Raw genomic sequence first — 24625 nt, 5'->3', positions numbered from 1 at the left:
CACAGCAAGGGTAATAGTAGAGTCTCAAACAGCTGGAGCTCAGTTTTAGTCTTCTTCCTAAGGCCCATTGCTGGAACTTGCCATGTCTAAAAAGGGAAAATTTGTGTCACTCCTCTATGATAAAACGGAGCCACTTCCAAAGAAGAGGTTCCTCCTCCTACTCTTCTTGAGACCTTGCTGCTGCCCCCACTAAGGATAAAAAGGAGAATGTTCCTCAAAGATGGCCTCCAGAGGCTCTGACTCTGGTCCTTGGTCCACACCCAGGGAGATGTTGAGAGATTTGAGAAAGACCACTGGCAGGCTGATAAATGCTGGTTTTACTCCAGATTATACCATCCATGCATGACTCCGTTAGTTAGATCCTTCAGCTTTTGATGTTTAGGGCTTGTTGTTGTTGTTGTTATTGTTTGGAGGCTTTTTTGTTGTTTTGTTTTGGTGCTGATCCTGGGTCTTAAACTCGGGGCCTGGGTGCTGTCCCTGAGCTTTTTCTCTCAAGGCTAACACTCTACCACTTGAGCCACAGTTCCACTTCTGGTTTTTTCATGTTTAATTACAGATAATAGTCATATTGCCGGGTGCCTGTAATCCTAGCTACTCAGGAGGGTGAGATCTAAGGATTATGGTCAGAAGCCAACCCAGGCCGGTAAGTCTGTGAGATACAACTTCAATAAACTACTCAGAAAAAGCCAGAAGTGATGCTGTGGCTCAAGTAGTAGAGCACTAGCCTTGAGCACAAAGAGGCTCAGGGACAGTGCCCAGGCCCTGAGTTCAAGACCCAGGATTGGGGGAAAAAAATAGTTCCATAGCCTTTCCTGCCCAGTCTGGCTTCAAACTGTGATCCTTAGATCTCAGCCTTCTGCCATTGGTTGAGATGGAGTCTCCTGAACTTTTATACCCAGATTGGCCTCACACTGCAACACCCTTCCCCCAGCCCCTCACAATCTCCACCTCCCAAGTAGCTAGGATTTCAGGCTTGATCCACTGGCACTTAGCAGTACTTACATATTTAAATATATTTATTTATATATTTAAATGCAAATATTCCTGGGAAGAAGAGAAAATATTTGATGAATCCAAAGCCAAGAAGGTACGTCAGCTTTTCAGATCTGCTTTGCCACAGTAGAAATGGGGGGGGGGGAGGAGAGTATCAGGTACAATTTCACCTACTTTCCCTAGGTGCTTGGGTTTACTTTAGGCCCTGGAGTCTGGGAGCATCAATACGCTGCTGTTGTTTAATAACTGGATGCTTTGGTTTTTCTCCAAATGCTGCCATGACTAACATAGACTCTGTAGTTACCTACTAGCAAGGCTTGGCAGTCCTGCGATCTAGGGCACCTCACACTCAGAAATAAAGCCAGGCCCTTGTGAGTCGGGAGAGATGGGAGAGATGATGCCAGCCTATGCATCTGATCCGTAACTCCAGCACTAATGGCCAGCTGCCTTTCCCGAGCTGGGATCCTGCCCATTTTGCCCTGGGTGCGGACCTGCCTGGCTCCTTTCCATCATGGAAATGAAAATCCTTGGTGAATTCTTAACCCTTTTCAGCCTTCCCATGCCCTTTGGCTGTGACCTTCGAATCTGCAGCTTCTCTGAGGTACATCCAGACCTAGGATATTGCCCTCAGGCTATGTCTTGCTACCCAGATCACACAAGACATGCTGTCTCCACTGAGAAGCAAGTTCAGTATTGCACTTGTTCTGGATCCTTCCTGCCCAAGGCACCCTCCTGGGCAGTTGAGATTTGTGTCAACCTTTGCCAGTCCTGGTGGGACCCGGATGAGAAAATTACCCTCCAAACTTTCCCATGAGTCCAATGTCTCTGTTCCTGATCAGTTTCTGTCTTGAAATTGGAGTGCAGGTAACACATCTGTCTTATAGCCATCCCCTGCTGTCCTACCTCTGTTTCCCTTCCTCTCACATCAACATCCCAGTGACAGACACTGTCATAATTTAGTACTTGTCTCAATTGTACCTGAAATAATACTGCCCAGGAAGGTAGCTTAGACCAAGGAAGAACTCTTAAGGGAACTTTGCAGCCAGATGCCAGTGGCTCATGCCTGCAATCTTAGTAACTCAGGAGGCTAGATCTGAGGATTGTGGTTTGAAGCCAACCAAGGTAGAAAAGTCCATGAGACTCTTATCTCCAATTAACCACAAAAGGCTGGAAGTGGAGCTATGGCTCAAGCAGTAGAACCCTAGCCTTGAGCACAAAAGCTCAGGGACAGCATCCAGGCTCAGAGTTTAAGCCCCAGGACTGACCAAAAAAAAAAAAAAAAAAACTTTGCTCCCAATTGCTAATACACAGAGACTTTGAAAAGCACAGTTGGCCTAGAATTACTTGGGCAGAGTGGACAGGTGTACTGCTCCTTTACTTCAGTGTTTGACAGGAAAGACAAGTGTGAGGGGGGCAGAAAAAAAGGAGGGGTAATATAATGAGAGTAAATACGGTAATCTGTTGGTTTGCTAGTTCCTAGCTGGACTTGGGACTTAGGAGTGCCAAATGGAGCCACTTAGAGCCTACATTGGACCTGGGCTGAAATGCAGGTGAGAGACAAGCCTAGCTCATATCCGGAGATGCCATAGCTGAGGCCAACACAGGAAAAGGAAACTGTCCTTTCTTCAGCAGGTCCTCAGCCTCTCCCTGCCAGCCCAGCCTTCACTCCTACAAAATGTGAGCAAAGCTGAGACCCCACTGCACCCAGTGGCCGTGCTGCGCTTCTGGTTGGTCCTTCACCTCCAGTGTTCGAGGTGACACCCAAAGAAGTGAGAACAAAGCAGCTGCACCCCAGCAGGTATGGTCTTTCTTTACTGGCTTTTACTGGCGGCCAACTGCCCTCCAGCTCCTGCAGAAGGGGTCGTGGGAAGGAGAACGTGTCTCACACAGGAGGTCAGCAATGATGGGCTGGGAAGCTTGGGGGCGTTGCACTGCCCTAGTTCCTCGGCTGAAAAAGAGAATGAAGACACGTACTGAATATTGAGCTCATGGCCCCTGCTTCCCTGGCCTACCCTTGCCTCTGAGAGGAATAAGTGCAGTAGATGCTAGAGTGGGTGGCTATGACTTAGCTGCGATGGACTGGAGTCCCCTAACCGGAAAATAATATTGCTCTGGCCTGTGGGAGCCAGGATCAAGTTACCCTGGATCCTCTGGGCTCATGTGGGTGAGGGTCAGCAGCCTCCGGTCCCAAGGACAGCAACAGGACAGTCACCAAGCCTCGCCACTCCTTGGAGGTCCCTCCCAGCCCTGTCACAACCAGGCACAGCACTGTGGTTGAGCTTTGGAGGTCTGAGTTTCCAGCTTGTATGGGGGGTCACCTTGTTCTGCAGACTGCCTCTGTCCTGAAATGTTCCGTGTCCCCAGGCTCTCTGCCTCCTCCCCTCCAGCACAACCCCTCCTGGCCACGTTGATAGCCAAAAGCGCTTCCCTAAGACCCTTGTAAATCTAGTGTGGGGCAGAAGACACCTCCAAGGCCACTGAGCCCTTCCCAAGTCAGAGGTGGGTCTGGGGCTTCTGTAGAAAGGCTGTGTGATGCTGCTGCTGGGCGGGTGAGTGGTCTCCACCCAGGTGGAAGGTTATGCCTGATCTCCACTAAGGTGAGTCTAAAGTATTCTGAGGTAGGCCTCAGAGACTATAGCTTATTTAATTAGTTGGCTAATAGAAAAGATGGGTTTTCTGTACATGAAAGCACTTAAAAATATATTAGTTATACACTAATCTTAGTCTAAACCTGAGATTCTCCAGCTTTAAATTCACAGGCTAAATCTGTCCTTCCAGTTGTTTTATTTTTATCAATAAAGTTTTATTGAGACACAGCCATGTTCATTCACTATGCATTGTTAGTGGATACTTTTGTCCTACAAGAGCAAAATGGTATAGTTGCACAAAAGATGGGATGGCCCACAGAGCCAAAATTGTTAACTATCCAGCCTTTCAGAGGAAGCATTTATAGCTCCAAGCAATCAACTTGATCCCAAATTATTCCAGAATAAACATCATGGGCAACCAAAAAATTAGCTATACTCTTTCTTGTAGGTATTCACTTTTTGAATTGTAAAATAATAATTACATGGCCCTGGAAAAATGGCAAAGCAGGGTGGATAAAACTAAATTCTCCTTTGTTCACCTTGTTAATCCTGACCTCCTTTTCGAACAAAAGTAACCAGTGTACTGTGTTTCTTACCCTTCCACACATGTGTATGCATGTACACATGTGTGTGTGTATGTGCTGGCCAATGTGTTTTTTATCATGTCTTCTCATTCTCTCTTGCAATCAATAGCACAGCTTGGGGATTATCCATGTCTGTATGGAGCTCTACTTCAATAAGTGTACCTGCCGCCTAAGATTTCACAGTATAAAATCACTTCATTGAGCCAGTGCTTCGTGACAGGTATTTAAGCTGTTCTGATGTTTCAGGCTTATCACTGGCCCATATTTACATATGTGGCTGGCATATGGGGTATGCTAGTGTTTCTCTAAAGGAGACACTGGGGAGTTGAATCTCTTCATTGCAGCTTATCTGTGGTTTGATTTTGGAGTTGTCTAGCAGCTCTCCTCTGTGCCTAGGTCACCCTACACCTTGTCAGCAGAACACTTGATGTCTATTCTGTAGTTCATTTTATTCCCTTGGATGAATAAAAATGATGACCTGTTTTACTTTGTTTTATTGATGGCCTACTATTATAACCTCAATTGCAATTGAGGTTGAACATTCTTTTCCTTTTTTTTTTTTTTTTTTGGTGCCAGTCTTAGGTCTTGAACTCAGGGGCTGGGTGGTATCTCTGAGCTAGTGCTCTACCACTAGAGCCAAAGCTCCACTTCCTGTGGGTTGTTTTTTTTTTTGTAGTTAATTGTAGATAAGTCTCACAGATGTTCCTGCCCAAACTGGCCTTGAGCTAAAATCCTTAGATCTCAGCCTCCTGAGTAACTGAGATTAAGAGGTGTGCCACCAGTGCCCAGCAAGAATTCTTTTCATGGAATTCTTGGTTGTTGTATTTCTTTGACTTAAATGTCCTGCTCATGCCCTTAGTTTATTTTATATTATGTTTTTTACTTATTTGTAGGAATGATGGATTGATTGATTGATTTTATGGTAGTGAGGATTGAACCCAGGGCCTCATGCACAGTAGATATCTCCTACCCCTCACTCTACACCTGAGCTACATCTCCAACATTTCATTACCTATTCTTGATGTGGTAATCCTATGACACATATGTATCACTTCTTTTTGTTGTTATAGAATATTTGTTTATAGAATATTTCTAGTTGATATAAATTTTATTACTGTTGTTCTGGTTGTTGTTATTTTGAAGTCACTAAATTTGTTATTTTCCATCTTTGTGTATTTTGGTCTGTGGAGCTTATTTCAGGAAGCTCTCTCAGCTTCTGAGATTGGGAAGGTATTTGGCAAACTTTCTTGTAATACTTTAATCACTTAAACAAAAAAAAGAGTCAATCCAGGCTCTATTGGCACAATCCTAGCTACACAGAAGGTTGAGACCTAGAGGATAGATGTCCAAAGCTAGCCTGAGCAAGATAGTCCACGAGACTCTAATTCCAATTAATCAGCCAAAAGCTTGCCTGTAAATATGGCTCAGTAGTAGAGTATCAGTTGAGCAAGCTGGAGATGCTGAGTTCAAAGCCTGATACTAGAAAAAAAGATTGTTCATCCTCATGTAACTTATTTGAATGAATTACTTCAGTGTCATTTATGAAAAGTTTATCTTTTCCCTATTTATTTTAAATATCCTCTATTATGCAGAGGTGACATGTTATTCATCATAGGAATTCCCACTTATACATGTGGGTGTTCTGTCTTTTTTATTTATTTCCTTCTCTTGAGGAGCTTTTACCTACCTTCTTTCTTTTCTTTGTCTTTTCTTTCTTTTTTTCTTTCTTCTTTCTTTTCTTTCTGTCTTCCTTCCTTCCTTCCTTTTTTTTGTTTTTGTTGGCCTAGTTGCTGTCCCTGAGCTCTTCATCTCAAGGCTAGCTCTCTACCACTTGAGCCACAGCACCACTTCTGGTTTTCTGGTGGTTTATTGGAGATAAGAGTCTCACAAACTTTCCTGCCTGGTCTGGCTTTGAACCATGATCCTCAGATCTCAGCCTCCTGAGTAGCTAGGATAATAGGCATGAGCCACCGGCTCCCAGCAAGCTTTTACCTTTCTAACTGTTCTTTCTCTTAGCAGAAAACCTATGTAGTCTGATATTTTATCAGTTGCTTTATTGAATTCTCTTAATGGGAATGATATTTTCTTTTTGGAATTTGCATGTAGACAATCATATTATCTAACTACAGTGAGAGGGTTTTTTTTCCTCCCTTCCTTTCTTACTTAGCTGAAGAGGATTTTGCCTTATTGCATTTCCTTGGCCCTTAAGAACACTGCTGAACAACAATCCTGGCAATAGGCAGTCAGGGTCGATTTATACCATTGTGTGGGTTGTACACTTTACAAGTCTATGGTGGATTGTTCACAAAAACTTAGATGTTTAGGTATTTTTTGTAATCTGCCTAATTTGAGTCTCTTTTATTTCATATTGTGAGCTTGTATTTCTTGGAGCCTTCTCTGTTTCCTTGAGCTTAGGGTTGAGACTATGTTCCTCCAAAGGATTTGTATTTACCTTTGCCAGGAGTAGGTGGCTGCTGGTCAGAAAGTAACAAAGCTGTCTTCTACCCTTTGTTCAGGCCTGTAGGAATGGCTAGAGGTCTCCCTGAGTTTTCTCTGTCCTCTTCTCACCACTCCTCAATCTTTCAGAGAGCAGTACTTTGGGTTTTTTTATTTGCATGGTGATTGGTCTCAAGTACATAGCAGAACTGTGGGCTCCTCATCAACAAGATCAGTGACTCAGGAAGGGGAGCAATGCTGGTTCAGACTGTGGATGCAGTTGCTGGCTCTGTTCTCTGAGCCATGCATCCTAGCCATGTTCCCTTACTCCAGGTATTGTGTGATGCATGGGGAACATGGGAACCCCCCATCCACACACACTTTGTATTTAGGGCTGAGATTGGGCAGATCTCTCTGTCTCCCAGAACCTGCTCCTCTGCCCACACCTCCTGCACGTCTATGAAATGCTTTAACAAGCCGTAAAAGTGAGAGAAAGAGACACAATTTACTCTAAGTTCCAAACAAGGGAGTCAAGGTATAAAACGGCAGGTGACAAGAGCACTACACGAACTGAACTGGGCTAGGCAGTCAATTCAGATGACATTGTGGCCTGCTGGACACTGGAAACGGGGACAGAGTGTACTCGTGAGCCGATGCCAGCTGCCACCTCTGATCCACACAGCCTTCTGACCTCGTGGGTCTGGTGACTGAGTCCTGAAAGCACAAAGGCCAACTTCTATTTATGGTCACATGAAGGTATCAGATGAGCTCTCTTACTTGAGTCCATAAACTGTGACGTTCATTTATTTATTATTAATATCTTAATTTTTCTAGCTGAATGATCCCCAGAGCCAAAGAGGAAGAACACTTTACTCATTGTATATACTTGAACCATTTCAAAAGAATTTTAAACATATGATCTCATTTTACCCTCACCCCCGTCCCTGGAACTGTGTGATAAAATGTAAGTTAGGTGGCATATCTGCGTATAGTATAGAAAGAATCAGAATCAAGCAGAAAGAGAAAAGGTCCTGCTTACTGGCTTTCATCACTCAAGCCATTCCAGCACCCTGCAGGCTTCTTTATCATTCCCACTGCACTGCAGGGGGGAGCCCTGTGGCTTGCAGTCTGTAGGTTACTGGCCTCTTCATGTGAGGCTGTGATTTCAACACAGCCCTGTGCATAAGTGACTTAATAAATTCACCAGTCTTCTCCCTGTATTGGATGAAGCCAACAGTTTCATGCTTCTCTTATAATCCATCTAGTCTTACATTATTTCCCCCTTCTTTCTTTTTTCTCCCTCTTCTTTTCACTTAGGATCGTCTCACACCAAATATACACTGAACAAATAACTGTTTAATATTTATTTGTCAGTTGTGGGGTTTGAACTCAGGGCCTGGGCACTGTCCCTGAGCTTTTGTGCTCAAGGCTAGCGCTCTACCACTTTGAGCCACAGTGCTACGTCCAACTTTCTGGTAGTTAATTAGAGATAAGAGTCTCATGGATTTCCATGCCTGGGCTTTGAACTGCGATTTTCAGATCTCAGTCTCCTGAGTGGCTAAGATTATAGGCATGAGCCACTCGTACCTGGCCCAATCACTGTTTAGGGTGTGGCTTATTTCTCTTGTTTGTCTTCTTGGCTCCTCTAGCTCTAGGACAAACCAAAAAGATTTTTTTTTCTTTCATGCCAGTAGTGGAGATTGAAATCAGGGCCTGGGTACTGTCTTCAAGCTTTTTTTTTTTTTTGCTCAAAGCTAGCACTCTACCACTTGAGCCACTCCTGGCCTATTGGTGGCTAATTGGAGATGAATCACATGGACTTTAGAGCCTAGGTTGGCTTCGAATTGTAATCTTCAGATCTCAGACTCCTGACTGGCCTGAGCCACTGGTGCCCTGCCAAGAAGATCTTCTCCATCCCATCTTTTCTGTGTGCTGTAATTTTCTATGTGCTCACCTGGATTTCTTAGGTCCTTACTCCTCCAAGTAGGATCTGTATACTGGTTCCATCAACATCGCAGAAAGATTGCTGGAAACGCAGGAGCCTTAGATCTCACACCTTTGAACTGGAAATTTGCCTTTTAGAAGCTGCAAGGTGGTTTGTGATGAACTGCAGAGTCAGCTCTGAGATTTTAAGCAAAGGCTCCAGGTTGACTTCAACAGTGGGGATTGTGATGTAGAAACCTCGGCTGCTCATACCCTGGCTGCTCAGGAATTCAAATGTGGTTCAAAACTGAGATCATTCAGGATCAATGTGGCGGGTGGACCAGGCTACCTCTGTATTTCTTGCTGTGGTGCTTTTCACGCTGGGTGCTACTTTCCCTCCCATTTCCTTTCTGCTGCCTCTGTGCCTCCAGGTCTTTCCCTTCTCACAGCTGGCTTCACATCTGCCTTTTTTCCTGTCCTGTGTGCTCTGACTGCCATGCACAGGCATAACCGAGCCTGCTGGCACTCAAACCAGACTTACAGTTTGGTTTTTCCTTTCAGTGTCCTTTAAACATTTCCTCGACAGTTATTTACTCATTAAAATAGTTAAGTGGTGGGGAAATACATATAAGAAAATGTATTAGCTTAATCATTTGTGTGGGGGTGGGGCAGGTGTGGTATGTACTGGTATTGGGGTTTGAACTCAGAGCCTGAGTGCTGTTCCTTAACTTTTTTGCTCAAGGCTCAAACTCTACTACTTGGAGCTACAACTCCATTTCCAGCTTTTTGGTGCTTAAGTAGAGAATGATTGATTTGGTGATTGATTGGAAAGCCTCAAAAGCTTTCCTGGCTTTGACCTGTGATTCTCGTATCTCAGCCTCCTGAGAAGCAAGGATAACAGGTGTGAGCCACCAGCACCCAGCTACCCTATTTTTAAGTGTACAGTCCATATTATGTATATTGGCATTGTTGGCAGCCAATTTTCAGGCCCTTTTCATCATATAAAATGGGAATGCTTGATCCAGTAATCAATACCTAGTGCTCTTTCTCTGGCAATTGTATTTTTTTTTGTATTTCTTTGAGTGTGATTACTACTCTTCATATAAGGAAAACCAGACATTATTTGATTTTTTGTGATTGACTTATTTCAGTTGGCATAATATTATTTGCATGTTTTAGCATTTAACCAAATTTACTTCCATTTCAAAACTGAATTATATTCCATTGTGTGCAGATACAACATTTTTTTTACTTGTTTATCTGAGGGGGTGTTTTCTATTTGTTTTGTAATATTGGGGATTGAATCCAGGGCCCTGCACATGCTAGGCCACAGCTCTACCACCTCACTATACCCCTGGCTCAATTCATTCATCTGTGATGAGCATTTGGGTTGCTTTCCTTCTTTTAATTATTGTGAATTGTACTGCTACGAAAATAGGTGTGTAAGTATCTCTTCTAGACCTCGATCTTAGTCATTTGTGTGTGTGTGTGTGTGTGTGTGTGTGTGTGTGTGTGTGATTACTAGGCTGCATATATTCCCCTAGTGATTAGTGATGTTGAACACCTTTTCAAGTGACAAGCAATCTTGGTGTTATTTCTTGTTGACAAGCAATCTCCTTTTAGTAAAAAAAAAAAAAATGCTTACCATGTATCTTATGGTTAAAACAAATAGTTTACGCTGTAGGATTTTCTAAACCCTCAACTTCTTAGAAGGCATGATTAAGTGTTTAGATAGTAGTAGTCTACTTACTTCCTGAAAACAGTCCCTCACCACACATTACTATGGTGCTAGTTCTTGTCCAGGTTTGTTTTTCAACTGCACGAGGCTGTGGCCACACAGAGTGACACTGTGTGACGTTTGTACACCAAAGTGCCCCGTATATTGCAGTCTTGTCCGCATTGTCTACAAGCGTTTTGGAATCTCCCCCTGGGTGTGATGACTGCTTTGGCAGGGAAGGAAACAACTTCAAATCTCACTTTATTTCTGACTAGTTCCTGCAACATTTTAGTGTCTATGAATATGGTGGCAACTAGCAGTGCTCCAGCCAGCTTACCCTTGAAGGAGGCTCATTTTCTACGCATAGAGCCTAACATTCAGACCCTGGCAGGATCTGAAAGTAGATATCTCTTGTCTGCAATTACGCCATCCTCCATGGGCCCCGGAAAGCCTGTGGCTCTTTCTTCATGTATCTGGCCCCATCTGGCCAGGGGTATGTGTGTGTTGTGTGTAGGGCTGCAGAGCAGCTGGCCCTCACCACAGTAGTGTTTTCAAGAGTCCCCTCTGCAGGGAGACTGCAGACAGGAGGCTGTGGACCTGCATCTGTGACACTGTTTCCCCTCCTGGAATTGCCTCTGGAGTGCCGGAGCTTATACACACCTGTTTAATGACTAAGGAGGAGTGGAAGTTATGCCTTTTTAACCAAAAGCTTTCTTTGAGTCCTGTTCTATAAAGAAGGTATTTGATGGGCCTCTTCTCCACATCTTGCACTTCACTGTTACTCCTACTTTGCTACCCTCCCTCCTCCTCTCACCTAAGCCTACTCTTCCCCCCCCCCCCCCTGCTTGGAGCTGTTAGAAAGAAAATGAATGACCTGAGTCCTTACAATGCAGATGAGATTTAAGAGCAACCACGTGGCAGAGGCAGGACGACCCCCTGCGGCCAAGCAGTTCCAATCTTTGCCTTCCAAGCTTTGCCCAGCCAGTGGAGGTTTCCTTCTGGAGGCCTTTTAGTTTCTAGGTGTCACTACAGACCCTTCCTCCATCTCAGAAGCCAACAGCTTAGCATCTGACCCCTTCCATGCCACAGCTCTTTCTCTTTAAAATTCACGTGATTTAGTTGGGCCCATCTGGAAAATTCTGTCTAAGAAAACAGTTGCATGTTCTAGGATTTCAGGTATGAACACTACTCTGCACACCACAAGGACACACTTAAAAGTAGTATAAAGATATGTCCCACCATTCATTCATTCATTCATTAAGGTATTATGTCACTTGCTCTTTCTAATGGTTGTCATTTATCATGATTTCCTTTTCTCTTTCTTTCTCAAAAATACATATTTTGGTTAGTACCTAACTCAGAAGCTGTAACTTTGTATTTCTTTCTTCCTTCCTTTTTTTTTTTTTTTTGTCGTAGGGCTTGCACTCTGGGCCTGGGCGCTGTCCCTCAGCTCTTCAGCTCAAGGCAAGTGCTCTACCACTTTAGCCACAGCGCTACTTCCAGCTTTTTCTGCTTATGTGGTGCTGAAGAATTAAACCCAGGGCCTCATGCATGCAAGGCAAGCACTCTACCACTGAGCCACCTTCCCAGTCCTGTAACTTTGTATTTCTTGACTTAGGGAAGATTTCTCAAGTTGTGTAAGCTTCAGATTCTGTGGAAGTGGACTGTACACCTCTATCAGCCCATTGACTTCAACAGTGAAATTTCTTCTCCAAACACCACTGGCCAGCGAGACCTCTTGAGGTCAGGGTTGGCCAGCGCTCAGCACAGGCCAGCCAAGGGACTGGGAAGAGCAGATGTGGTCACACCTTGTGTCTAAGACAATGATTCTCCTATCTCGGTGATCTTGAAGAGGCTTTACCTGTACAAAGTGCAGTATATAACAGCAGCCTCCAAGAACAAACCAGCCTGGTGTGCTTGGGGGCAAAAGATGATAAAAGTCCCCAAGCTATTTTATGCCGGGCACATTGGCAGATGCCATGATTGTTGTGGCTTCTCTGGCTGGATGTTGCTCCTGTTGATGACCACACACTACAGCTTTCTGGCCTTTCTTGTGATTCTTTCCTAGTCTCCCCGTCAACCGGATGCCTTTCAGAAGACCAGTTTTTGAGTCTGACTGGTATGGACTCTGATTCTGGCTTCATCTTCTCTTTCTCCTGAGCAGGGAGAACAGCTCAGGTGTGTGTGCTCTGCATAGCCTGACAGTACCACGTGCCCTTCATGGAGAAAAACCACACTCATTGATTTAAGAGCATGCTAAGAACATAATGTTCTCTATGGTTTTCAGTATGAATACTGAATTTTACTTTTGTTTGTTTGTTTGTTTTTGGTAAAAGCCTCATTGAAGAAGTATTTTACTTTCACTGAATACAAGAGACCATCATTTCAACTCTCTTCTGGCTAGATTTCCCAGTCTAAGTGCTTAGATGCCTTACTCAGAAGCAAATACTGCTGTATTGGACTAAAAGTACACATCTAATTAGGTGCATTTTCCTGTTCCCAGAGCACCATTCCCGTGAGAGGGCTGGTCTGTTTCTAATAAAATCCCAGATGTTCTGTAATCATTATCTGCTGTTGTATAAGAAATCTCCCTTACATTTATTAGGTTAAAACAATCCTGGGGTTGGAGTCTGGTGGCTCTCACCTGTAATCCTAGTTCATTAGGAGGCTAAGGTCTGAGAATCATGGTTTGAAGTCAGTTGGAGCAGCAAAGTCCAAGTCTGAGACTTTTATCTCCAATTAACCAGCAAAAAGCCAGCAATAGAGGTGTGGCTCAAATGGTATGGTGTGTGCTTTGAGCAAAAAAGCTAAAGGACAGTCCCCAGGCTTCACAGCTCTGAGTTTAAACTCTAGTATCAATACACACACACACACACACACACACACACACACACACACACACACGCCTCACCTCCACCATCACTACCACCACCACCACCAGCAACAACAAAACCCAAACAACTCTGTGCTGGACTGGGATGTGATCCTTGTACTCATGCTTTCTTGAGTCACTGGGGATGACAGGTATGCGCCACTATGCTCAGTCATTGTACTTCCCCTGTGGATAGGATGACAGGCAGGAATCACTATATCCACCCACCCATTGGCTGAAATGGGGAGAGGGGGGCTCTCAATTTTATTTTTTCCCAGGCTGACCTCAAACCACAATCCTTCAATCTCTACTTTCCAAGCAATTATATCACAGGCTTGAGCCACTGTGTCTGTTTATCTCTCTATTATCTTTAAAAAGATTTTAATTGGTATATAATACTTGCATATTTTATGGGGTATAGAACAATAATGCAATACATATGTGCAGTCTACAATGGTCAAATTGATTAGCATTTCCATCAGTTCAGACATTCATCATTAGGAGCATGTGGACTCTTCTAATTATTTTAAAATACATCATAAATTGTAGACTAGAATTGCCCCTGCTGACCTTTGAATCACTGGAAACCTTTCTTCCTGTCCAATTGGACTTTGATCGCCATTATCTAGCCTCTAACTTTCCTCTTCACTCCCTTTCCTAATCTTTACTGAGCAGTATTCTGCTCCCTTTTTCTAAGAAACAAATCATATTTTTAGCTCCATAAACGAGTGAGAACAGGAAAGTCTTTGTCTTTCTGTGCCCCACTTACTTCATTTAACATAATATACTTCATTTTGTTCTTGATTCCCAGAAGTGACAGATTTCATTATTTTATGGCTGTAAAAGATAACACTGTGACACATTTTTTAATCTACTCATCTACCAACAGACACCTGAGTTGATTCCAGACCCCAGGCATTGTGAATAGTCACAATGGAGGTACCACTTTTGCAAACTGATTTCACGTCCTGTGGGTGTGTTTATGATTAGTGAAATCGCCGAGTTGTATGGTGAACCTCTGTTTTTGAGGAATTTTGGTATTTTTTCCATAATGCTATACTAAGTTATATTCCCATCAACAATGTGCTTTTGAGAATCTGCCATACTTTGAATCTCATCAGCATGTTTTTAGTTTGTGTTTTGGATAAGAGTCTTGTCCCCAGACACCCAGAAATGACATCTCATTGTCTTTTAATTGCATCTTTGGAGCAATTTTTCATACACTTATTGGCCACTTACATATTTCTTTTGTCTATTCTGATTATTTGCCCATTTTAATTGGATTTTTATGATGAGTTTTGTGAATTTTTTCATCTAGATATCAATCCTTTGTCAAATGGGCAGTTTGTGCATATTTTCCCCCATCTATAGGCACTCTCTCTCTCTCTCTCTCTCTCTCTCTCTATCTGTCTTGGGGCTTAAACTCAGGGCCAGGGCACTATCTCTGAGCTTTTTTTACTCAAAGCTAGTACTCTACCACTTGAGCCACAGCTCCATTTCCAGCTTTTTGATGGTTAATTAAAGATAAGAGTACCGTGGACGGGCTGGGAAGGTGGCTCAGTGGTAGAGCGCTTGCCTTGCAAGCCTGAAGCCCTGGGTTCGATTCCTCAGCACCATATAAGCAAAAAGAAAAAAAGCCGGAAGTGGCACTGTGGCTCAAGTGGTAGAGTGCTAGCCTTGAGCTGAAGAGCTGAGGGACAGCGCCCAAGCCCAGAGTTCAGGCCCCACAACCGGACCCAAAAAAAAAAAGTACCGTAGACTTTCTTGCCTGGGCTGGCTTTGAACCAAGATTTTCAGGTCTCAGCCTCCTGAGTATGTAGGTTGTCTCTTTACTTCACACACACACACACACACACACACACACACACACACACACACACACACACGTGAAGGTGATGTACAGAGGGGTTACAGTTACATAAGTGAGGTAATGAGTGCATTTCTGTTACCCCTTCCCTCGCTCTCTCATTTCCTTTACTGTGCAGAAGCTTCTTAATTTGATACAATCCCAGTTTTCCACTTTTGCTTTTGTTGCTACATTTTTGGATTATATATATGTGTGTATATGCATATACACACACACCTATATAATTATTAAAATCTTTGTCACCATCTTAGAAAGTTTCTCCTTGTGTTTTGTCTCTGTTTCTACCATTTTACCTGTTTTTCATTCAAGTTACCTTTCAGTTTCTTCTTTTCTCCTTAGTGCCTTCCTTTTCTATCTCTTGTGGCTTTCTTCCTTCCATTTTTCCTTCACTTATTGCAGATATATTGGGCATTTTAACAAGCATACTTTATTAATTAAAATCTAAGTCATTTACTTTCTTCTTTTCTCTCACCAATATAGACCACAGACAACTTGCACTATGGCCATCCACCGCCTGGCTTCTATTGGGTGCATATGTCAGTTGGATTTCTCTCTCTAATGATATTATTATTGGTTCATATAATCACTGTTCAGATTTTGGCATCTAGTTTTATTCATCTTTCAAATATACGTGGTTAATTGTATACCTTTTTTCTTTGCTTATTTCTTCAATCTCTTCTACTGTTTATTTAAACATGTTTGTGTTTGTTGCTTTGGGGAGTTGTTGCATAGTTACTTGTTCTGAAGTGGCTTTTGCTGACTCGTTCATGGTGCTGTATTTGTCTTTGGTTCATGATTTGTGAGCTTTTGCTTATAATCCTTGGAAGTTATTCATGTAATTATGTCCTGTGGATGGAAAGGAGAAGGTGGGCTCGTTCAGTGCAGAGCAGCTGCAGCTGCCTCCCTGGGTATCCAAGAGAACTATTAACCCAGGGGAACTTTACAGCAAATCCTCGGTTGCGGGTTTTTGTGGACAACTCAAATATACCTTATTTCTGCAAGCTGATATAAAGTTAGAATTATGACTTGAACACTAAGGAGAGATTCTCTTTCCATATTCGTGCAGTTCAAGTTTCTAGTCCATCAGTATGATTCACAGTTTTCTAGAGCTCTAAGACCAAGGACAAGTTAGTTCCCTGTTCACTATGAGAGGTGAAATGTTGGGTGCCATCTGTTGAATAATTTCAACAGAATTTATTCTCTGAATGGAAATTTTCCTGGGAGTTTTCTTTTGGTTTTGGAAAAAGTAGCATCATCTATGGAAGGTTGCTCTGGACAGGTGTGTGTGTGTGTGTGTGTGTGTGTGTGTGTGTGTGTGTGTGTGAGTGTGCACCAGTACTGAGGCTTGAATTCAAGGCCTGAGCACTGTCCCTGAGCTTTTGTGCTCAAGGTTACGGTTCTACCAGTTGAGCTATATAGCTCCACCTCCAGCTTTTTTGGTATAATTGGAGATAAGAGACAACCAGAACTTTGTTGCCTAGGCTAAGCCTGAAACTGTGATCTTGAGATCTCAGCTTCACCTGGCTCCCTAGACAGACTTTTGAGCATGGTGAGGTCAGTTGCTAATTTCTACTCACCATCTTCAGTGCCCATTCCAAGTAGAATTCATGTCACACTGTGGAGAGGGGCATGGCCTGGGAAAGACATCCTGAGCACGGCTCTATGAATGAGCACAAGTTCTTATTTATCCACTCACACTCCCCCATACCATGGCGGAGGCCTCTTTCTTCTACACTGAGATCCTGGCTCCACTCTCACAACTGTTTGGTTTTTCAGTTAAAAGTCTTGCTTCTTCTCAGTATTTCAGTGCTCTCTCTTTCTCTCTGGGATCTTGGACCATATCACACCTGCAAGACCATCCTCCCTCAAACTCCTCAGCTCCCGAAGTCATTTGGAACAGTAGTGTGTCCTATGAGCCATTCACTCTTCAAGCTTTTTTTTTTGTCAGTTGTGGGACTTGAACTCAGGGTCTGGGCACTGTCCCTGAGCTCTTTTACTCAAAGTTAGCACTCTGCCACTTTGAGCCATAGCTCCCCTTTGGTTTTCTGGTGGTTAATTGGAGACTTTCCTGACTGAACTGACTTTGAACTGCGATCCTCAGATCTCAGCCTCTTAGTAGCTAGGATTACAGGCGTGAGCCACCATGTTCAAGCTTTGACCAGCCTCTTCAACTCATCCTCTCGAGTACTATTTGACCCGATCCAGACTGCCTCTCCTCCTCTTTCTCTTCTCACTTCTTCCCCCTGATAACCCCGTCTCTCCCACAAGTGTTCTATCCTAAGACATTCTATACAGGATGTCATAGTTCCAATTCAAACCCTCTCCCACATTTTTGTTTTCCATGACAAGTCAGCTCTTTGGCCTAGCACCAGACCCAAATGTGAGCCATGTTCAGAAGGCACAGTCCCTAGCCGGTCACTCACTGTCCAGCCCTTTCATGCTTCTATTTTTTTTTTTTTCACTTCTAGTTCAAGAGGCTAAGAAGAAAACCTGGAGATGAGACCTGAAGAAAGATGGAGCCAGGCTGCCCCTGTGGCCTGTGAAGAAGCAGACTCGGTTTCAGGAAGGCCCACCACCGATGTAGACGAAGAAGATGGCAGTCCCCAAATCTGCCGTGTCTGTGGGGACAAGGCCAATGGCTACCACTTCAACGTCTTGACATGTGAAGGTTGCAAGGGATTCTTTAGGTAGTCACGCACCAACCTTCGCGCACCTGCTGCCATGGGTACACTGGGGTACATCTAACTGGATCTTCCCTTAGCCCTCCACGCAGTGTCTCAGAGGCCTCAGTTTGCTCTGTCTCCAATCTGTCTCCATTCAAACGAGCCATTTCTATAGCAGAGGAATCTTTCATCTTCCATTCTTGTTGGATGTACCCAGTCAAGGTCCCCTTCCCTTAAAATACTCCTTGTTCCTCATGGGTTCTTGAATAAAAGATGAGTCAGTAAAAAAATGAAAGAATAGGGAAATCCAAGGGGCAAGTGTTCAGTCTTATAGGGAAATTAAGTAAAGATTGGGCATACAATGAATGGATAAAATAGTCTCATCTCGAAATAGACAGGGAGGAGCCACAAATGAGGCACTAAACTATTCCATCTCAAAAGCAAGGCAGCCCTGGGCAGAAGATTCATATTGTCCAGCTGAAGAAACAGAAAGACTAGAGCCAGGCAGCTCAGCAAGGCTACTCTCAGCACAGAAGGGAGGGGAGAAAGGAATGGGTGAGGAAGGATCAGACCACCCCCACCTTTGAGTCCTTATTTATTCCCCCAATGGCCAGCCTAATTTGGCTCTCTCTTGCTTCCTTTCCCCACAAATCCTAAAGATGGGGTACTGGTCAACATGTGGGTAGAGCACTCAGACTTCTGCCCCAGGACATAGGAGGAGGACCTCCCGGGCCTCACTGTGGCAAGCTGTGTGTTGTGACAAGTTCAGTGTCACCAGAGTGAAGAGCCCCCAGCTGCCATGGCCAGGCCTTGGGGACAGATCTCCAGGGCTGCTCCTGCAGCTAGCTGGGTGAGCCAGGCCTCTCCTCTGAGTAGCGTGCGGGCCCCAGCGGCCTGGCGTCCCTGGCCTAGTTCGGAGCCAGGTGTTCCCAGCACGGTGCCCCAGTCGCCCCCTCTCCTCTCGCAGGAGGGCCATGAAACGCAACGTGCGCCTGAGGTGCCCGTTCCGCAAGGGCACCTGCGAGATCACGCGCAAGACGCGGCGGCAGTGTCAGGCCTGTCGCCTGCGGAAGTGCCTGGAGAGCGGCATGAAGAAGGAGAGTGAGTGATGGGCGCCGGCAGGCTGTCCGGGCACCGTGCGCTCTGGGTGGGTAGGTGGGATGGGGGGGAGGTTCCCCGGGGAGAGGGGCCGGGGGAGGGACACTGGGGGCACACACCGTGGCCAGACACGGGGGCCATTCACTGGTGTGCACACACATTGTGCGCCTGGATGTGAGCGCACACGTGTGCGTGGAAGGCTGCTGCTGCTGGGTTCTTCTCACCTGGATGAGGAGAGCACGCGTGCATAGCCTGCTTCGCGGCCCTCCCCACCCCGCAGTGATCATGTCGGACGCTGCGGTGGAGCAGAGACGCGCCCTGATCAAGAAGAAGAAGAAGGAACGTCTGGAGGCGCAGCCCCCCGGGGTGCAGGGCCTGACCCCCGAGCAGCGCATGTTGATCGCGGAGTTGATGGACGCTCAGACGAAAACCTTCGACACCACCTTCTCCCACTTCAAGGATTTCCGGGTAAGAGGCCTTTCCACCTGGCTTCAGCACCTCTTAGAAGCCCCAGTGGGTTTATCCCTCGCCCCCAGGGATTCCTACAGGGGAGACTCGGGGAGGTTCTGGACTCAGGAAGCTCCAGAACCTTGGGGGGATTTGTTAGGAATGCAGATTCCCAAGCACTTCTCTGAAGTGGGGGACAAGACTCCATGGGTTGGAGAATCTCTGCCCAATCTTCCCATCTTAGGTCTGAGGCTAAGCGGAGAGGAGGCTAAGTATAAGGTCTCAGCCTGTGGATGGCAAAGGGGGATTTTTGAAAGGTCTGCTGGAATAATGACCTTTCTGTGGGCCCTCCCCCAGGGCCTCTCTCCCTGAGTGCGCACAAGTATCTCAGGTGATCTGCCCCAGCTCCCCAAAGGGGATTCGATTGGCCCAGAAATCTCAGCTTCTGCCCTTCCCACCTGTAGCTCCTGAGCCCCACAGTAGGGATGCTTGGGAGAAACATCTGGAAGGAGAAACACCCCCACTCCCACCCTCCACATGGACCAGGCATGAACACGTTTGGCCATTCATTCACACATTCACAAAGCATCACCCGATAGGGCCAGAAAGAAGGAACAAGGGCTGAGTGTGCATGCGGCCGCACATGGACCTGCATTTGTCAGGTGCAGTGGCCATGTGGGACATGGATGGAAACATCTCCATGAAAACACACAGCCTGTCCCCTCTCCCTGTCTCCTGTGTGCATTCTAGCTACCAAAGGTGTTCAACAGTGAGTGTGAGACCCCAGAGCTCCTGCAGAGTCCACTGGGAGAGCCGTCTCTCAACTGGAGTGAGTTCAGGAAAGAGCTCTGTCCCATGAAGATTTCTCTGCAGCTGCGGGGGGAAGATGGCAGTGTCTGGAACTACAACCCCCCGGCCTACAGGGATGGCAAGGAGATCATCCCCATGCTGCCCCACCTGGCTGACATGTCAACCTACATGTTCAAGGGTGTCATCAACTTCGCCAAAGTCATCTCGTACTTCAGGTAGGCCATGAGGGTTGAGGGGGGGAAATGTGGAGAGGAAAGGAAATGGCCTAGAGGGTCACAGGATCTGGGGCAGGCCCCAGGAGTTTAGGGGATGGACTTCAGTGGCAAAGGAGAGTCTGTTAACCCCAGCAAAGGGCTGTTGTATGAAATAAGAAATGTCCCCCCAAATAATGGCCACTTCGTGGACATTCGGATAGCAATTCCCTTCCCTTTTCTACCAGAAGGGCAGAAATCACAATTGGACTTTTTCAGAGCCAAGAATGAGTTGGATGGGAAAAAAGAAGGAATTCCAGAGAGGGAAAAGAGAAGAGAGAAGGGAATAGACATTGGACTTCCAGCTGTCTGCTTCCAAGGGGAGGATGGGTGGCACTGACATCCAAAGAGCCAGGTCTAGACATAGCTGGACCTAGAGGTCACAGCCAACTGGGCTCATCAGGCAACCCAGTAACCCTTGTGTGCTGAGAGCCTAGTCCCATAAGATAAAGTCTCAAGGACTGGAGAGGGTGCAGGGTATATTTGCCTCGGAGCTAGCCACCTTGCTTGCTGAGCCTGGACAAGTGGGGCTGAATCACACATGCAGAAAGCCTGGATTTCATTGGTAGGGAGAGGGCAGGTGCGAATAGCCAGGCTCAAGTCATCCAGGCTGTCTGGAGAGAAAGGGCAGAAAGAAGTATGTGCACATTAATACTGGGAGCGATTATCTCCACTCTACAGAGCTCAAAAAGGAGTGACATGTATGGGACTCTGCACTCTGGCAACAGCTCTAGGAAGGGCAAAGACAGCTTGGCTTGAAAAATGAGCACAATTTACTTAGGTGATGCTCTAAGTAGAGCAACTGAGGCAGAAGAAGACTAAGAAACAAGAGCTAAGACATTGACTGTAGGCCAGTGGCTATGTGAGAAGTTGGAGAGGAAGGGCCAGGTTGTAAAGCTCCTAGCTTCAAGCTAAGTGGGCCTGGAGGGCTCCCGAGGGCAGCAGGAGAGGAGAGGATGCTGTAGGGGAAAGTCACTTGCTTGGCTGGCCTGTCATGGGCAGAGACTGGAGGGAGCCATAGTCCTCTGGAGGAGTCCTTCCTGGCTGTTTTCCTCCTCCTTTTCCTTCTCCTCCTCCTCTTCCTCTCCTGCCCCTCCTTCTTCCCCTTCTCCCCTTTCATCTCTCCTCCCTTAACTCTTCCTCTCCTCCTCCTCTACCTCTCTCTTCTCCCCCTCCTGCTTTTCCTCCACTCCTCTGCCTCCCTTTCTTTTCTCTTCCTTCCTCTCCTCCTGCTGCTTCTTCCCTTACCCCTCCCTTTTCCCTCCTTTCCTCCCCCCCCCTCCTCTTCCTGCTTCTCTTCCTCTTCCCCCTCCAACTCCTGGATTATCGGGGTGGCCTGTGGGTAGTTTCCTGGGAGCTGTGATCCCCTCCCCATCCTTGCTGCCAGGGACTTGCCTATCGAGGACCAGATCTCCCTGTTGAAGGGGGCCACCTTTGAAATGTGCGTACTGAGGTTCAACACGTTGTTCAACACAGAGACGGGGACCTGGGAGTGTGGCCGGCTGGTCTACTGTTTTGAAGACCCTGAAGGTGCCCTGGTGGGGGGAGGAGGAAAGGAGGAGGCGGTGGTGGGAGGGAGGGAGCTACAATAGGCTATCCTGGGCTGGCAGGGCAGGAAGACTGGGCAATGGTGAGGGAAGGCTGGCTCCTGGGTCAGCGTCCTGCTTCTCCATCAATATACCCATCCACAGGTGGCTTCCAGAAACTTCTAGTGGATCCTGCGATAAAATTCCACTACATGCTGAAGAAGCTGCAGCTGCATAAGGAGGAGTATGTGCTGATGCAAGCCATCTCCCTCTTCTCCCCAGGTGATGGCTTTGCTGGTGTCATTTCCTCAGAGGATCTGCCCCTATCCCACCCACCCTCTCCCCAGGGAACTTTCCCACCACTAGCCTGGCTCCCCTACTCAGCCCCCAGCTAGACTGCAGACAGGATGGTTTCTCTGGGTCAGTGGGGTGACGCAGAGAGCGCCAACGGGCCTCCTTCCCAGCCCTGCCGGGGTGACTCCTCCAGCTTTGAAGGTGCTTGGTGGGGAGGGGCCAAGGGGGGAGCCTGCCTTTGTCCGGCCTGCCCTTGCTGATACACTCCCTTCCCTTCGCTCCACAGATCGCCCTGGTGTAGTAGAGCGCAGGGCAGTGGACCAGCTACAGGAGAGATTTGCCCTCACCCTGAAGGCCTACATTGAGTGCAGTCGGCCACAGCCTGCCCACCGGTGAGAACAGGCAGGGAGAAGGCTGCATAGGGCACTGGGATCCTGCTTGCAGCTCTGCCCTCCTGCTCTCTGCCTGCCTGAGCCTCTCAGGCAGCAATATATGTCTGAGGTAGCCTCTGACATCTCAGGCTCTGGGGATGCATCCTGTGGCCTCCACCGAGACCTGCCCTTCCTGGTTAGCTCTGGCACCAGCCTAGTCATGTTGAAACCAGAGGCTAGATCAGATGAAGGGACATTTGTCTGCTCCTATCAAAAACCAGAGTCTCCTACAGGGTCTTCTAGCAATGGCCAGTAATGAGCCATAATGACAGTGCAGATAACGATACTGACCATAAGACAATCACAACAGTTATTATTTATTAGGAAGTGCTGGCCACAATGCCCAACAATTTCTGTGTGTTATTATCTTTAATCGCCCCAGAATGTAGTTGTAACAGTGTCCTGTAAAGGGCTGAGGCTCAGGGCTATGGCCTAGGATTCTACAGAGGGGTGGAGACTGGCATGGGCTCAAAACAGACCAAAACCAAAGCATAAGCTTTAACACTTTCCCAGGAAGAGTACAAACCAAGACCAGGAAGGAAGCAACCTATCTGGTTCTGGTTGCAACTCAAAAGAAGGCTACTTAAGAAGGCTACTTGGAAGGTGTCCTCAACAGAGGCTCCCACACCCTCACTGGACCTTAGTATTCCTACATTCTAGTGTCCAGTCTGATGCCCACAGCCTGAGGACCAGGAGAAACTTGGGTCACAAAGAGCCTGATGTCTTGAGGATTAAGGCAGCTAGTCCTGGTACTAGAGTGTTAACTTGAAACTCAAATTCTCCCTTGGCCCACATCAGCTTCCTTTTGGGCTCAGAAGAAGATGAGATGCTAGAAGTGGCCATGTCAGTCTTCCCTCTGTACGTAGCCAAGAGGCTGGAGGTGCCAGCCAGCTTTCTTTATCTTCTGGAGAGAAGGAGGCATGTAGTGTATCCAGACACTAGATCCAGAGTTAAGTTCAGGAAGAGAGCTGAGTCTGCAGGTCCTGGCTCCTGGATTTTAACCAAGAAAGTGATCCCTGGTCTCTTTTCCCTAACCTATGTATTTGATGCGTGTAAGTCCAATACATTTATGCCTGTAAGTGCCTTTCCCACTAAGATCTCTATGTACTACTCAAGGCTTTTAGGACTTTAGCCTCTGGGTGGGGTGGGATTACAGCTTCCACCTGAAGTGCTGGCATGCCGTCTGCCCTCCTTGTAGATGAGCTAAAGGAATTGGATGACCTGAGCTGTCCCGAGATTGACCTTGTACTCTCAGAGATGTGTCCAGGGGGCTGGAGGATGGGAGAGAGGGCGGCTGTATCTCCATCCTCTTCCTCTGGCTGACCCACAGGTTCCTGTTCATGAAGATCATGGCTGTACTCACAGAGCTACGGAGCCTCAATGCTCAGCACACCCAGCAACTGCTGCGAATCCAAGATACCAACCACTTCTTCACCACCCCACTCATTCAGGAGCTGATCAGCAACACAGATGACTGAGCAGCTGTCTCTGAGTGAGGCTTCTGTGGGACAGGCAGACCCGGAGCCCTCCGCCCGAGCTGCCACTTCCAGGGCTACACAGATGGACACCGTGATAGCTCACACTGCCTTGTGACCCCAGCTGGCAGGCATTTCTCCAGAAGGGGACTCAGTTCAGCAAAGGACAGTACTGGCTTAAAGTTCAGGTCTATCAGGGTGACAAAGCTGCCCTTCCCTTAGACAAAGCCCTGTGGTCTGGGAATAAATCTCTAAATCCCACTAAGTCCCAAATCCCACAGAAGTAATAGGGTTGGGAGAGAGAAGGGGTGTCCAGGCCTGGGCCAAATGATGGTCCACACTCATATACCAGCTCAATGGCTTGGCTTTTCATCGGCATTTTTAATGTTCAACCCCAACACCCAGCCACTTTCTAGCTGCTCACTGGATTCCAGGCCTGTGTCCATCATTCATGTAGTGACTTATCTTCTAGAGAAGCCAGGAGGCCTGCATTACATGCAAGAAGTGTCACGACCTTGTTCTGTGCACATTATTCTGGGTCTGTGCATCCACTCAAATACATTAATAATATCAAGACCTGCTTGAGTTGGTATGCAGCGGTGACTGGGATGTAGATTCTGACCTGAGTTTATAGTTAAGAAAACAAAGCA

General features: G+C 46.4%; 1 protein-coding gene across 2 annotated transcripts; it reads left to right on the top strand.

The window, feature by feature from the left end:
- The first annotated feature begins 2691 nt into the window (after nt 1-2691).
- Nr1i2 (nuclear receptor subfamily 1, group I, member 2) lies at nt 2692-24136 on the top strand. Of its 2 annotated transcripts, XM_013019376.1 has the most exons (10): nt 2763-2791; nt 4275-4385; nt 17449-17667; nt 18611-18744; nt 19022-19209; nt 19939-20213; nt 21637-21779; nt 21941-22057; nt 22356-22461; nt 23831-24136. In XM_013019376.1, the coding sequence occupies exons 3-10, from the start codon at nt 17477-17479 to the stop codon at nt 23976-23978; spliced, it is 1302 nt and encodes a 433-aa protein (XP_012874830.1). In that variant the 5' UTR covers nt 2763-2791; nt 4275-4385; nt 17449-17476; the 3' UTR covers nt 23979-24136. The 2 variants fall into 2 exon arrangements, with proteins under 2 accessions (XP_012874831.1, XP_012874830.1); XM_013019377.1 differs by lacking the exon at nt 4275-4385 and having other exon boundaries at nt 2692-2791.
- The last annotated feature ends 489 nt before the right edge of the window (nt 24137-24625 follow it).

The sequence above is a fragment of the Dipodomys ordii genome, unplaced genomic scaffold (genome assembly GCF_000151885.1).
Source record: "Dipodomys ordii isolate 6190 unplaced genomic scaffold, Dord_2.0 Scaffold45, whole genome shotgun sequence".
In the NCBI taxonomy this organism is placed as follows: Eukaryota; Metazoa; Chordata; class Mammalia; order Rodentia; family Heteromyidae; genus Dipodomys; species Dipodomys ordii.
The sequence above is the reverse complement of the archived record's forward strand: the minus strand, read 5'-3'. Positions and strand labels throughout refer to the sequence as shown.